A 16,695-nucleotide genomic window follows, 5' to 3' on the forward strand; every position below is an offset into this window, starting at 1 on the left:
GAGAGAGAGAGAGAGAGAGAGAGAGAGAGAGAGAGAGAGAGAGAGAGAGACAGAATAACATTATTTTGCAGTCACTTTGGGCTGAAAGCATGCACCAGTTTGTTCACTTACAGTAGTTTTATCACAAGCTGAAACCCTAACCCATGAAAAGTTAGACTAAATCTGAAATGCTCTCTCCACAGTCAAGTAAACAAGTTAAAACAAACAAAAAAAATTACATAAATCCACAACCAATCTAAACAAGTAAGAAAGATCTTGTTAAAAACACCCTATTCTCTCCACAGTCCAACGAATTTAAAACAAGCGTAAAAAGGGAAGCTGATAACCTCGCTGAAGTTCAGATACCACAAACAGACAAACAAGGGTGGTACTATTCTCCAGAGTGACTTTATGTCAGCACGTGCTATATAAAATAGCACAGGAATAAGAGAACACACAGTACATAAAAGCATACTTCGAAGTTTTGTTTAGGGTCTTTCTGTCTATTTACCAAGATGAATCTGAAACACCAAAGGTTTCATACTCCAAATTCCACCACAGGTCAGAGCCCATAGCCCACAACACCTTTCTCTAACCACCCCTGGCTCACAGCCAAACACATCAGTCTGTCCTATGCTATGCATTCAGTTGCTGCTATCACAAGAGATAGCCAGCTAGTCTTCAATTTCCAATTTAGACAAAAGCTTCAGGAAAACTGATGGTGCCTTTTATCTGGAAGTTTTCACAGTATCAAGTTTCTAATGCATCAGGCTAGCCAAACCTTGCAAAGAGTTAGATATTCCCCAATCAAAAATCCAATTTTGCTATATAATGACTGAAGTGCCTACCACGAAACAGCATCTAAGCGTACAATTAAGCCAAGAGGATTACACTTTACACATTACACCACACATTAACTGTGTGGTGCAGTATTCAGCATGCCAGTTAATTGCAATCACAACACAGTCAATCTGCTTAGCATTAGGGACAGCATCCTATGGATTGCTTTAAAAGAATAACAGAACGTCATTCCAGCACAGCAGCCTGCCTTTGGTAATCACCCTTGTAAGCACCAAAGCTATTCAGGACAGGGCACACCACCACCTGTGGGGCCAGGGTAGACCTCTTCCAAGATATTTCTGATCTCTGTTTTTCATATGTACATTATGTTTGTACATGCTGTTCATGATGTCAATCTGTATTAGGAAAGCTTATTCCTGAGCAGAAAGTAACTACTTAAAAATTACTATCCAAAATGCCCCTAAAGAAACTCTGCAACAAGAAAATAGACTTGTTATAAATGTTACCTAGGCCTAAAACATTAGTTGTATTATGGATACAAATAAGCCCCACTTTAAATATTACAACTTGCAAGAACCTACACTTACAAGATTTTACAAGATTCTAACCAAATATGTAGCATTTCCAAGTACCATACATTTGCATGACACTTTCCAAACTGAGTTTTCAACAGACACACAAATACAATCACAGAAATACAAAAACTACAAAACACTGCAGGAAGTAGAAGATACCTAGACTGTTTGCTTTGTATTCTCTTCTTAGGGCCCTCTGACTTCCACATCCACTGGCTGGAGCAACATGAACCTATGCTATCTGCCATCAGATTATGTTCCTTCCCAAAGCTTTGCCTTTATTGTGTCATAGACTATTTTGTCCAAATCACATGCAGAAGGCTTGCATTTAAAAAGCAAGGTTAGCAGAGCATTAGGAGTCCACAAAACCCTGACTAAAGGATGAATGTACGTGCATTTGCTTTCAAAAATTCCTATCAAAACAGTCAAGTCATTTACTCAAGAGTTTTTCTGGAGACACACTTTGGAAAACCTATCAAGTAAAACTGAGGTTTATTTTGCCATGTATTTGTCTTATCACTTTAATAACCTGTTATACCCAGCAAAATGCCTCATGATTCAGCCCACTGCAATTGATTGGAATGGAATGTTTGCTTAACGTATTTGAGGATGACCTACAAGCCTTGGTTCCTGTAGTTATAGCTCACTCAGCATTATTTTTACCCTTGACCAGTTTTCTTTACAGACACCTCTGACCAAGCTAAAGAATAATAGCCAAGAAATTCAGAATTCTTTACATATTTACATTAAGTAGTTAATCTTTCCCTATTTCCACACTACTGTTATTTTATTACATCTTCCTCCAAGCTGACCCAGCAATAAAAAATTAGAGCTATGAATGTTACAGAGTTATCAAGTCTAACATTTTCACCGGGATGAGTATAGGCAAGTAGTAAAGGAGGTCAAAAATGCTACATAATTGTCATTTTTGTTCATACATAATGATAATTAAAGTTACAACTTAGGAGAAGAAGTGGAGTCCTTGCTGACAAGTCTCCCTTAAATCATTGACTCAAAGTGTTGCAGCAGCCAGTAAACGTTGGGTATCACAACTGCTGTTGTGAACTAGCCAGAGAGCATCTTTTTGCCATGACACAAGAACTTGTGGCGAAAGGAGGCAAAGGTCTGGATCACTGCAACCGTTCAATTTACAACACAGCCTCTGAATAGTTGTCTCTTCAGATCAGAAGGTGTGATAAAGCACAATGCAGGGGCCTTGCAGGAACATGGGGCTGGGAAAGAGCATTTTTCATGCTAGCTTCGCTGCTAGAGACGGAGAATGTGGTGACTCTTAACCTTGCATCAGAGCAACTATTGGGAATACGAGCTTACTTGCTGAGGGGTTTTGTGAGCCAGTTCATGTTTGTGAGCCAGTTCAGTATGCTCAGCCCATGATGATAATAGTGCCATTTTTAATGTTGTTTTTTTTAAATATAAGGACATTTCATTCATCTGCTTATTGATAACAGTCTATTCTTAGTCAGCCATAATTTCATTGCTTTTTTTTTTTTTAATCTGATGCCTTTGAAGACTCCCTATGCTTTTTAAATCTGCTTTCCTGCCTGCCATATAATAATTTGGGTTGAAAGTGACCCCAAGGATCACCCAGTTCCAGCTCCACTGCCATGGGCAGAGACACCTCCCACCAGACCAGGTTGCCCAGCCTGGCCTTGAACACTTCTAGGGATGGGGCATCCACAGCTTCTCTGGGCAACCTGTGCCAGTGCCTCACCACCTTCTGAGTGAAGAATTTTGTCCTTATAACTAGTCTAAATCTACTCTCTCATTTTAATGCCATTTTTCCTTGTGTTATCACTACACTCCCTGACAAAGAGTCCACCCCACCATTTCTGTAGGCCCCTCTATGTACTGGAAGGCCACTATAAGGTCTCCCTGGAGCCTTGCCTTCTCTTCTCTTCTCCAGGCTGAACAACCCCAACTGCCTCAACCTGTCTTCTGAGGAGAGGTGCTCCAGCCCTCGCATCCATCCTCACAGCCATCCTCTGGACATGCTCCAACACATCCATGTCCTTATCATAGGATTATTCAGGTTGGAAAAGACCTCTAAGATCACAACCTTTAACATAGTACTGACAAGTCCACCACTAAAGCGTGCTACAAACCTGTACCTAAATGTTTCTTGAAGACCTCCAGGGATGGTGGTGACTCAAACACTTCTCTAGACAGCCTATTCCAACGCCACACAACCCTTTCAGTAAAGAAATTTCTCCTAATATCCAACGTAAACTTCCCTGGTGCAACTTGAGGCCATTTGCCCTCATCTTATCACTTGGTGATTCCACAGGCCCACCCCTTAAACCTGTCCAGGTCCCTCTGGATGGCATCCCTTCCCTCCAGCATGTCGACTGCCCCACACAGGTTGGTGCCATTGGCAAACTTTCTGAGGGCACACTCAGTCCCACTGTCCATGTTACCAACAAAGATGTTAAACAGCAACAAAACCAATAGCAACCCCTGAAGAATGCCATTCATCACTGGTCTCCACCTGAACATCAAGACATCAACCACCGTTCTTTGAGTATGACCACCCAGCCAATCCTTATCCACCAAGCGGTCCCTCTGTCACATCCATGTCTCTCCAATTTAGAGACAAGGACGTCATGCAAGACAGTGCCAAATGCTTTGAACAAGGTAGACGACATCAATTGCTCCTTTTCATGCCTATGTGCTTGTTGCATGAAATGGAGGTGAGCAGATGCTGAGTTTTCTCCATTTGTTTTGAGAGACTTTTGTGCTATTCTGCAAAAGGAGTTGCCTTCAGTTTTGCTTTCATTATCATTACTCAGCTCCTTGCTGTGTTTGCAGACAGGACATCCTTCTAATTCCCGCCTTCCCCAAGCTGTGTGGAGCCACTAGAGTTTGTTCTTCCAGGTGCTTTTGCTTGTGACCCAATTTTGCTGAATACAACTTGAAATTGTACATTCATGTGAAATTCCACCATTCCATTACAGTTTCCCTGTGTGGGAGTATATGCAAATGATAGGACAAGAACCGAACCACTTACAGGGTTGGTTTTTTTGGAGGTTGGTGGTGCATTTTTTTTCCATTCACATTTTAAGCATTTATCTGTTCTCATTGATCAACTGAATTTCAGTGAGATGAAAGTAAAAATTCTGAGTATTTATGTCTGATTTCAATCCAGACTTGAACTGGACCAAACTATGTCCAGCCTTTCCTTTTCTCTACGATCAGCGTGACATGGTATTCCCCTCATATTCTTAAACTTCTTACTGTTTTGGTGCACCTGCAAGATCTTTCAGAAATTGCTAACACCACAGGTAGCACACAAGGTCAGACTGGCCATGCCCCTGCCTGCTTGCTGTTAATACTACCCTATGGACTCCAGCAATAAACAGCAGACGTTGGTGTATTTCTCCAGTAGACAGAAGCAAAATTTGAGTCTATGTGCTAAATGGCTTTCAATCCTGCTTCGTTCAGGCTGATTTCAAGAACAGTAGTCATCCTTCTCTAGCAAGTTAGTCCAAGTTTTTAGGACTTACTTTTTAGGACTTTTGGCTCAGGCTAAATTTTCCAAAGAAAAACAAAATCATTCTGTCCTGTCAACCTGCTAAACTTTCTGTTCCCACTAAGAACAGCTTAATTCTTCTTTTGCTTGCCTCCTTTTTAAGTATGTGGTATAGCAACGTATTTAGTTATATATTTAGCTCCACATCAAGACTGATGAGAACCAACAAGTGTGTTTTTTTGGTCTGTTTTTAAGGCTGCATACACGTTTATCTTTCTGAAATAACTTTGTACTTTTGCCTCACGTATAATCAACTAAAAAGGAAAGGCTCTGAAACTTTATTTGTTATAGTAGTTGAATGTAGGTACAAGTACACCACAAGCACTGTGCAACTGTTCCAGTTCAGCTGATATGAAGCAGGTCTGTATAAGATCAATCTGACAGAAAAATGTTCTTTCACTCCTCTTCATACTTGAACAACCACCTATTTAGAGGAATGGATGGTTTTACAAGGTGCAGTGAACAAATATCACAGCACAACACTGAATGGGGATTGTTCTGACTTCTCTCCTTCCCCATGAAATCCTGCAACTTCCAAAATGCTCGCTATAGTACTTTTTGGACAACTTTTCCAAGTGGTGGAGGAGAGGAGAATCATCTCATACCCTTTTAATTCATTATATCTGCTTAACAAAAAGTCTGCATGATGTGATGTAAGGGATGGTGCAAGACCCTTGAATCATGTCCAGGGAAGAATTGGAGAGAACCAGTCAAAACCCCAGAACGAGAAATTTTCAGCTGGGTTTGTTCACACATGGACTCATCAAGTAGTTATACAACTGTTTATACCACAGAAAAAATGGAGGCAGGAAAAAGCAAGAGACTGAAAAGCAAGACTCTATCATAGCAAACTGTGATTTTATTTGGCAAAACCGACTGCAAACCACCTTGGCTTAGGTCTTCAGATTTTTATCTCAGTAACAGCATCTGCTTAAGGAGCTACAGCTCCTGCCCTGACCCCCTCTTTGCTAGGGGTAAATGCATCGGGTGAACTGCATCAGAAAACTGATTTCAACTTAGCAAAAACCCACACGTTGTTTTTATTCGTTGTATTGTTGTTGTTGTTTTAAATGTCCATTCCACTTCCCTGTTCTCATTTCCCCACATGACCTCACCAACAATAGTATGTGCCCAGCTAAATCTATCATATCCTGATGTTTACTTTGCAGGGTGCTGCTCTTATATTCCAACTTACCAGAGGACGATGGTGCTGCTTGTTATCTGGCTCCTGCTTCTGTCTTATTGGTACAACTCTGTGGTTACTTGAACTGGGGAACCGATGCAGGTTAAAAATAACTTGCACCTTTTTTTTGCAATCCATAAGAAGGATGTCTGCCTACAGTGTAATAGCGCTGCTGCTTTGCAGAACAAATGGTACCTAATCATGTAGTCTTTGTAGATCACTCCACCTGAAGATGAGTAAATCACGCAAAGTGGGGACGTTTTTTTTTTAAAAAAAAAAAAAAAAAGTGTGGCTTCAGTATTTAAGCTGGGGTAAGTGTAGGTTGCTGGAAAAAAGGGTAGTTCAGCTTTTTTCATTCCCTTCTCTAGCACCTCAGTGACTGTATTGCTAGAAGGTGAGTTAGTTCAAATCATGGATCTGGCAGAAGAAAGGTCTGGATTTTTTCCTCCTTTTTGTAAATGAAGGGGGGGAGGAAGAGGTAATTTTCAGATGGAATGATTGACTATGCTGCTGCATGGCTGTATAACTCATGTAAGGAAAACATTGGTAGCCCACATGCTAGAAGGTTATGCGCAGAATCGCGCTGTTTGCAGGTTGTAGAGTTGTACAGGATCAGGTATATCCTGTAACCCTAACATGGGTGCAACTTGGTTTATTTACTAGCTTCTGCAGTTTTGTATGGGGTAGTTAAACAGTATGCAGAAACTGCTAGCGCTTCGTGTTTTTTCAAGGAACATGCTATCCTTTAATTCTGAAGTGAAGAACTGTAAGATATTCCCTGTTTCCAGCAGCTTCTTGGAAAATGAATATTATTACAGTACAGGCCTGTCATGCCAAGACATACAACGTTAATAATTACATCCATATCTTTTAACTCTCACCTTATTAAAGCTTTTGGTGACTAAAAATGAACCTAAAAAAAACTGCTACCGAGTCAGCCTATTGTAATATCAAACTCCATATTCTACCTCCAGCTGTAAGAATAGCAAATGCCACTCGGGATCATGATCTGACTGCTTTCACTCTCTTCATGCTACCACAGCAACCACATTTTTTGCACTACAGATGTTAGAGGTTACATCTATACTTCGTCCATGCCTGCTTTTACAACCTGTTGTGACAGCAAGTACAAGATGTTCATCGGCTGCTGCATGAACGTTCATCTGTTTTAAACTGACACCCTAACTGCTTTCATCAAGCACTCCCTAATTCTCATCTTGAAGATTTCACAATGGCAACTCCACATTCAGCTTGTCCACTACTTTCCTGACTTGGTAAATGTTGATCCTGACACCTCCTGGCCTTTTTTCTCACCAAACTGAGGAAACTTTGCGTTGTGAGACAGCTGCTCAATCCCATCAATCATTCCAATCGCCTTTTTATGCATTTTCTCTGACACTGTGATGTTCTCCTTAAGATGTGACAATGAGGCATACCCTTAAATGCACTGTATAGAGCCACTCAGCTGCCTTTCCCCAGATTCCTAATTTTGCCACCAAAGAAAACAATGGACAGATATCCAAGCTGTGGTTTTCTGCCCAAGAACACTTTTATCATACACAATTATACAGCCATTTTCTACTCCTCATATAGCAATTTCTGTCCTATAACTGAGCTTGCCCAGTCTATAGTGTTCCTGAGTTATTACACCTGGTGCACACTAGCATCTATTCAACTACAACTTGGACAGAATGATGCAAAGGTGACTTTTTTTGCTCATTACTATACAGCACCTAGCACAATGAGATCCTGATTCAGGAGGCAGGCTTTCAGATGTTTGAGCTATCAGGAAACTCCTCTCCCTGATAACAAAGGCCTTAAAAATATATATATATAATACACATCATAATGCAGTACCAGTCAAAGCCATTATGATTAAAACACCAGCTAGACTTGAGCTTAGGCACTATGCCTGCTTGATTTTCTTGTTCACATAACTTCTTTCATTTCTACTGTTTTTAATAACAAATACCAAAATAAATCATTAAAATTTTCCACTGCCTTTTCAGGGGCACAGATGTAAACAAACCAGAACCCAGGAGGCAAGCAGTCCAGACTGCATCTCCTGTGACAAGCCCCATCTCCAGGAGGAATACAGTCTGGCTCAAGATTTGTTAGAAGACTGCCTTTATACAGCCTGAGGGAGTTATTGTTACTCCTGTAGAGGCATTTTTTTTTTTCCAAATACAACCATAATAAAAGAGAAAGAAAGAACTGTATGGGTGTTGATTTTATTTATATATGGCATAATCAGGAAATATAGGTCAGCTACAAAAGATAAAGAGTTCTGTGTATGACAACCAAAACACAGATGCTCTGTTTGCCACCCAAAACAAAAACATAATTGTAAGCCATGTGTTGCCAGTCCCACATTTGTAACATTTTCACTTCAAAGTTTCTTGTTACCTTGTACAAGGTTTCACTAATTGCTTTTCTTTCTGTTAATTTTAAAAGTAGTGATAAAGTCATCCCTACCTGCAAGGCCTTAAATCAGGAGTCACCCAGACTTTGCAGAAACATTATCTCTAAATACAGTTTTCCTGCATACGTACAGACGTACAATTATACTTTGAGAGCAGTGGAAAAAAATACTTATTAGAAGTTGTTACTGGAGCAAAGGAGCTCTCCTCTTCTCATAGCAAGAGGCAGATTAAAACAACACGTGCTTTAACCACCTAGTCATTAGTGCTGTAGCTTCACTGAAGTGCACGCGTTTGTCCACATCCCTGGTGTTTTTCATGTTTCTCAAGCAACAATATCTTACCACATACAATTGAAGGAAAATATGCAGAAGGGGTGACGGCCTGTATAAGCCTCTCTTTATAGCCTCCATCCAACAAGCAGTGATTAACATTGAACAGTATCTAATAAAAGTCACAGACATCTGAGTAATACTGGTGGCATTTAGAACTCTTCTCATATTTATGTGACTCAGAGTCAGACACTGCATATTTTCAGTAGAGGATAAACAAACTCAAAGTCCTCCCTGCAGTACAATCCAAAATATTCTAGAAGACCATCCTTTTCCACCCTTGTTGCAATCTAAAGGCAGCCAAAAGCCATCACACTTCCTTTCATGCAGAACAGAAAACATCTATGTTCTCCAAAACAGGATCCTACCCACCAAAGGTAGAGGCAAAGCCTGAAAGGCTCTTCTGATTGCAATGGAATAAATTCCCTCAACAAACCAGTGTATTTGCTCAACCCCTCTTCTTGGAAATATTCACTGTACAATCAGAGTTTAAATGCCAGCAGGCAAGTTCAGTTGGGTCTCACGTATTGAAAAATGCTGTGTCACAAATCAAGGCAATTAGCAAGCCAGTCCCACTGTTTAATTTGGGTGGAGGAATAACAGCAGCCAGTAATTACTTGAACAGTTTTCCTTTCCTTTGAAGGCCATGACAATTGGAATTTGAGGAGAAAAAGAGATTAAAAAGAAAGAGAGAGAGAGAGAGAAAAGGGGAGATCCCAAAACAAACTATGACATACTGAGAAGGTTGGCTGGGGTTACAAACAGTTAAATGAAAAACTGAAACTGGTCTGTAAAAAAAAAAAAAAAAAAAAAAAAAAAGCGCTGCTGCACTATCTTATGAGCAACTGTTCTAGCTGTCTTGCTAAATTTAGTCTTTCTAAATGCTTAACTGTATCTAAGTTCCTTCTATTTCTTGGGTGTGGATAAGAATTACAGCAAGAGAAAAGTTAGTTCATGTCTCAGCTGCATTTAGCAGCTCCTAAAAAACTGTGAAATGCAAAACAGAAACAAAACACCCTTCAGCTTAAGAGTAAGCCAAAACTGAACTGATAACAAGACACTAGCAAGGGCTATCTGCCTCTATGCAGCTCAGCTCAGGTCTACATAGTTTAAAACCCGAGGTTAGAGAATCTTCATGCTGACTTCAGCAGGTTTTGAATCACGCTCTTTTTGCATTGATTGGAAATGGTACGTCTGCAGCACTATTTTGTGCAACTTTCCAAACTTTTTTTTTTTTTCTGATTTCAGCTTTTCAGTCAGTAATGGTAGGAATGAATGTACTACTTGGTCTAATTCAGATGAACATGTCCAATTTATTCAGACTAGGCATTCCATTTTTATTACAGCAACAGCCATTTCATTACTCTGTGCTGAAATCATTGCATCACTTTATGAATCATCCACTGCCATGCTATCTGCAGACTGAAAAGAGGCAGCAACATAACTTACAGAGCAGGATAGAGACAGGACAGCAGGCAGGAAGGAGTAGCAAATATGAGCCAAGGCTTATTTCTACCTGATCAGCCAAAGAGAGAAGCAATATGCACTGAAACTCTCCTCAGACTTCAAAGAGCCCTTCATGCTTTACATATTTCAATTTCCTGCACACAACTTTTCAGCAGAATACTAAATATGCACAAATATGAAAGCTGATGGCCTCAGTGCTGAAGCTTGATTAAACTTGATAGACATGAGGTCCTCGGCATGTTCAAACTTTTATTTCGCCTTTCTGAACAAAATAAATTAGTGCATAAACATTAACTAGATCTCCCAGTACCTACACTCTCACTGACAGCATATTATGGAAAAAGCTTCATTTTTTTATATATATATTAGTCAAAAAAAGTGGCAGTTGCTTTGATAGGCTGTGCAAGAGTTGTGTTGAATGATTTACCTACCTTCTCTGTGATGTAGAAGTTAGAACTATCAGCATGTTGCAGTGCAAATTGATCGTGATTTGCAAGAGACCACCTTAGAAAGATGAAAACAAGTTAAATCACAAAATGAAACCTTAAAAATAAAAACATTTACGCAACTTTACCATGAGGAAACAAGTGCCTGCCTGTCCCATGTATTTCTCATACTTACTCAGTCTTCAATTATGTGTTCCAAATTTTTTTTTTTAAAAAAAGCATGCTTACTTGGGAAAACCTCAGTACAAATACATTCCATAAGTTAGATATTTTCCCTTTATATAACTGTAACAAAGCTCTACATTGTCATTTCACTGACACTTCAGTGCTCCAAAAATAAGTTGATAATGATCTGATAATTCATTCCAGATCCATAAAAAATAGGAAGTATAATTCTTCGCTTGCAGTTAGCAAGATCACTATATTACAAAAAATATTTACAGTACTAGGATTTTATGCTAGCTTACACAATATCCAATGCATATAGTACTCAATTGATATATTATATTGCTCAAAATACCATCTTGCTAATTCAGCATCAATTTAATGCATGTAAACTAGCTTTTCCTCTGTTGAAAACTTGCTGGAAACAGCATTTTTTCAAATATTTGCATACTAAATCTAAAGCAAGACATTTCCCTTAGCCAGTTATTAATTCATGCTGCAGGACTTGAGTGCCACATTTTAGTTTCATATGAGCATTCACATCAACTGGACCAGCCTACAGCATCCAGTAGGTAGTATTTATAAATCCAAGCCAGAAACCAGTGCAGCACTTCCTTAACTGTGGTCCTCTACAGGGACCATAAGTGTAAAGTGAGAGGGGTAAAAAATGCATCTCTGTGCAGAATTGCAACTAATCGGCTAATTGAACCACTCACATATGATGGAGAAGCTTTGTTTGAAACCTTATCTTGCAAGTAGTTGATCTGTGATACTTGCAAATCCAAAAATCTAAAGATAAAACAACTGCAAGGTTGAAAAATCTAGTGACTTGTCATAAAGGATACTTTCTTCAGAATACTTACAACCTCCTGGTTGGCTTAAATCAAAAAAGTATAGTATGTTGTGTATGCCAGAACTTACCCATCGCAGACTTCTTTTATTATTGCAGACAGTGGTTTCTTCTGGTTAAGGAGAGAAGAAAAAAATAAAAATCACTGAATTAGAACAGCCTGAGGTATGAAAATAATTCCAAAACCACAGATTCCAAATAAGAAAACAAATTAGTAGTATTTGTTTTTCTTTTCAGTATTAAGCTTGGAAGGACCCAGAAGTTTTCTGGTGTTTTGAGCTTATAAAGACAGCTATTCTATACATATTCTCCATGATATTATCAGTCCTTTTTGTCATCGTTAGCCAAACGGCATCAACTCAGCTTCTCCACTGAGAAATCAAAGGGTCTTCTGTGTGTACTGCATCTCACTGCCCAGCAGAAATAGAAAATTCAGGTATCAACAAAAGCATTTTCCAGCAATGCCATCTGAAATAAGATGACATTCAATATTATTCAACCTTTTTTTTGTCCTTTTCAGATACCATACATGTGATGACAGTAACCCTCTCTAAGTTTGCATATACAGGCACCCCTCTGATAAAACAAACTGGAAGGTGTTACAATCCCAGATGTATTAGTTCTGCTTTATTCTCTGCATCTGCAGGCACAAGCATTTAGACTGACTGAAAACAGCCCTGTTGCTTTGGGTCCCAAAGCAGAAGGCGCAGTCTAGTCTGGTGATGGTGCAATACTCTGAATGTTGCTCTAAACATAGGGTGCACACACAAGTGCTTTTAGGAAATTGCTGGGTGAAAGAAAAATAAATGCATGTTTTTAACCCAAAGTATAAATGAAGTTAGATGGAAAAAAAAAAAAAAAAAAAAAAAAGGACCATATTTCACTTTTGGATGGCTAAAGGGTCTTTTTCCTCCAAGACTGGGTGACCACACAATCTATCACATACATCTGTTGCTTTGTGAGAACTCCCCAAATGACCCAAGGAGCCTCCTCTTTATTTTCAACAGTCACAGTTCATTGGATTCTTAAAAAAAAGAAAACTGCACAACAACCTATAAACAACCCAGAAGCCAACACTGTTGCCAAAAGCAGCAGACTCCCTTTAGTGTTTATGGAAAACTGATAAGGCTAAAACTCAGCTCAGTAGCAGGGTATATTACGTGGAGGGATAGTTATTTTTCCTTTTGGATTTGTTTTCTAAACTGCATCACAGCACAGACAGAAAACAAGGGATGAAAAATCCCTGCTCACATCAGATTCAGGTAAGGATGTTATTTCAGCAGTCCAGTCAATTAAATCTTTTTATACACAGGTTAAAATGTAAAACAAGCATTTTAATGGAAGATAAATGAAAGCAACTGCTGAAAGAATCCTGTACCCTCTTGCCATACCCTCTGGGTCCTTGCTTTCCACCCTTCTTCTTTCACTGCCATTACTGTTTTCATGTGACCACACAGATGAGTCACACAAGGGAACCTGATTAAACTAAAAATTGACATAGGAAAAAGCAAATGAAAAGAAGCTTTCATCTGGATCTATATCCTCATCTGACTTGCTATGTGCCTAAATGAAAAGCAAATGCCAATACACAAGAGAAAAGGCAAGAAGCATGAAACTATTCTCCTCTGCAGCAGCCAGCATGCACCTTCTACATAGCATCTTCTCGCCTTTGTGTGTGCAGCTGGGACCAGATAAGGCAGATCACACAAGAGAAAGGTTTTCCTCCCCACAACTTACAAAAAAAGAAAAAAAAAAAGAGAGGGAAAAAAAAAAAAGCCCACTGACGAAGGAGCACTGGGCAGTCCAGCTCTGGATAATGCCCAGTTGGTGTCCAATGGGCATGTGCGAGCCTGCATGTGAGCTACCCCAAAATGGAGCATACAGCTCTGCTTGCTGCCTCCCCTTCGCTCCTCTGGATACTCACATGCACCCCTCTGCCATATTGGCTTATTTCAACTGCATTTGTACCTGGGAAATTCATTCCCTTCACAAAGTAAATTGGTATCAGCTAACAAATTTAAAACAACAAATGACGAATAATTGCCTCTCCTCCCCACCCACTACAGGAAACCAGATTGAAAAGGAACTGTAGCAACCTAGACCAGCAATAATACACAGGTTGAATACAACTACTGTCAAAATCAGGATATCAGTACTTCTAAATCCTCCACCCCATCAGCTTCCACATCCTTTCTCAAAGCCACCCATTTCCCTCCCCCTTTTCCTATACCATGCCATCTTTGTATTATTGACATTGGTTTTTGTTCATTTTTCTTCTAAGTATTTAATTTCAAACAAATCAACAAGAACTTATAAGGGACAGTTAAAAAATGAAATCAAGAATCTTAAATAATAAAAATTATTAACACAGGCAGCCTTTCAGGCTACTGCTTTGTCTTCCTGTGCTGTATTGGGTTTACATAGCAAGGCTTTGGTAGCAGGGTGGCTACGGGGCTGTATTCTGTGAGAAAGCCCATCAACTGCCCCATATAAGATAAGGGCCAGTTTCTGCTGGCTCCAAAAGGACCCATTGCTGCCCAGAGCTGAACCAGTGAGGGATGTTTTTTGCACCTCTGTGAGAGCAGATTTAAGAAACTGGGGGGAAGGGGAGGGGGAAAATGCTGTGCAACAACAGCTGCCAGGAGAGAGGAACGAGCACCAGCCCTGCAGCCCCCAAGGTCAGTGCAGCAGGAGGGCAGTAGGTGCTCCAGGCACATAGTAGCAGTTCCCCTGCAGCCTGTGCAGAGGTCACTCGTGGAGCAGGCCGTCCCCCTGCAGCCCATGGGTCCCACATGGAACAGATCTCCACGCTGCAGCCCGTGGAGGAACCCCTGGTGTAGCAGGTGGATGTGGCCTGGAGGAGGCTGCGGCCCATGAAGAGCACCCACAGGAGCAGGCCCTGGGGTGGAGAGGAGCCCATGCAGGAGAAGGTGGTCTGGGGGGAGCTGCCACCCATGGGGAACTCGTGCTGGAGCAGTCTGCTCCTGATGGATGGACCCCATGGTACAGAGCCATGTGGAAGCAGTTCTTGAAGAACTGCTGCCTGTGGGCAGCCCCCGCAGGCTCAGTTCGGGAAGGAAGGTATCCCATGGGAGGGACCCCACAGGGAGCAGGGGCAGAGAGTGACCATGAGGGAGCGGTGGGGACAAAGTGCTATAGGCTGACCACAGCCCCCAATCCTCGTTCCCCTGTGCTGCTTGGGGGGAGGAAGTGGAAGAGGGTGGACAGGGGGAAGATGTTTTTAGTTTGTTTTCTCTGATTCTCATTTCTCTAGCTTGTTAGTAATAGGTAATAAATTTTTCTAATCTCCCTTCTCTGTTTGCCTGTCACAATAATTGTTGAGTTATCTTCCTATTCTCAACCCTTGAGCCCTTTCCATGGTATTTTGTCCCCTTTCCCCTTTGAGGAGGGGGAGTGAGAGAGGGGCTGTGGTGGAGCTCGGTTGCCCAGCTGGATAAAACCACCACTTGTCACTCTTGCCACAGTACCGAAGTGACTAAGCACAAGTCAGTTAACAGCAACAGAATGATGAAAAAGTGGAAGCCTTCTGGGACACAAAGTTTGCAATCAGTAATTCAAAAGCACTAGAGTGAGCTTTACAAATTAACAAATGTAAAATAATTGACATTTGCAATCCTAATAAGCTACAGCTCCTCATAATCCTTTGGGCTCTGCTCCTCCTGCAAATAAGTCTCCAGACAAAACTTCGTCCTTTCCCTCAAAGCAGACAACTTGTCACTCACAGGCACTCACAGCTGTGAGCAGGGCACCTCTGAAAGCAGGTAATGGCTGCCATTCTACTCTGCAGGCCATTCAAAGATATATTTGTATTTTGGCCCAGATGTAAATATTTGCCTGATGTCAAGGAGAAAGAATATTGTTTTGATTATCTCAATCTTCACACAACTATTTTTATGGAAATATACATAATATTTTTGCTGCATTTACTTTTAAAAATAAATTCACCTTATTACTTAATATGCTTCAAAGAATTTCCTACCATCAAATAATCCCAAACAATCTCAAAGTATTCCCTTCATCAAAATGATTTTGTACTAGTGTCTTTTAATTGTTTTGGATATATTTTGCCTCTATGTCCTCTCCTACAACAGAAGAATTGAAGTGTGCTTTTATACATGCTGAGATGATCTTCTTAAAGTTTTAAGAAGATCAATCTGTAGCTTTAATGCATGAAATAACACAGATCAAAGTAAATCTTATGCTCCCTATAGGAGATAACCCCTTTCAGCTGACATATCACAAACATCTGCATTGAACACATCAGTTAGTATAAAAGTATTTTCCTAGTGTAGGTATTAAATTGATAGCTGAAATCCAGTGGGAAACAATAACGAGGAATTACAGCCTCAACGTTGATCTGTGTGCCCATGGAGAACACTAAGCATAGGCAGTGCTAGAACTGACAAATTTGCACACCCAGTAAAGCTTTACCTGCACTGGCTGGTTAGTACAAGTGTCTGAGATGCTGGCCAAGTCTTGTCCTAATGACATCTACCATGCAGCACTACCTAGTCACCATGTCTGCACCACCTGCATGTTCCTCAGGACACCTTTCCAGGCTACACACTAAGGAGCGCACAATCCCCAACTTGGTCTACTTTGGTACCACTGTACAGGATGCTGCTGCCTGTGCAGTATTTTGTACCTCTTCTGAGGCAACTTGGAGAGCACAAATTAAGATTTCCCACTGTTTCCCCATCAGCTTCATCCTTTCATGCCTATGCCTTGGGTTTCCCATAGAGGCAACCACTCAACAGGTAGCACTAAGCATAAGCATGCTGGATGAACCCAAGCCACTGCCTTGATTTAGAAAAAAAAAAAAAAAAAAAAAAAAAAAAAGCTAAGACCACTCAGTTGCCCCCCCACCCAGGGGCCTTTTAAAACAGCAATACGGTCCCGGGGGTTTATC

The 16,695-nt window shown here is 40.6% G+C and overlaps 1 protein-coding gene across 2 annotated transcripts in view; it reads right to left on the minus strand.

Annotated features, from left to right (window-relative positions):
- ELMO1 (engulfment and cell motility 1) overlaps positions 1-16,695 on the minus strand; it is a 320,073-nt gene that overhangs the window by 240,052 nt on the left and 63,326 nt on the right. For both annotated transcript variants that reach the window (XM_035319248.1, XM_035319246.1), the window contains 2 exons: positions 11,837-11,877; positions 10,736-10,808 (listed from right to left, as the gene is read on the minus strand). In XM_035319248.1, coding sequence (XP_035175139.1) covers positions 10,736-10,808; positions 11,837-11,877 — 114 coding nt within the window. The remainder of the gene's footprint in view (positions 1-10,735; positions 10,809-11,836; positions 11,878-16,695) is intronic.

Source organism: Oxyura jamaicensis, chromosome 2, assembly GCF_011077185.1.
Source record: "Oxyura jamaicensis isolate SHBP4307 breed ruddy duck chromosome 2, BPBGC_Ojam_1.0, whole genome shotgun sequence".
NCBI classification, from domain to species: Eukaryota; Metazoa; Chordata; class Aves; order Anseriformes; family Anatidae; genus Oxyura; species Oxyura jamaicensis.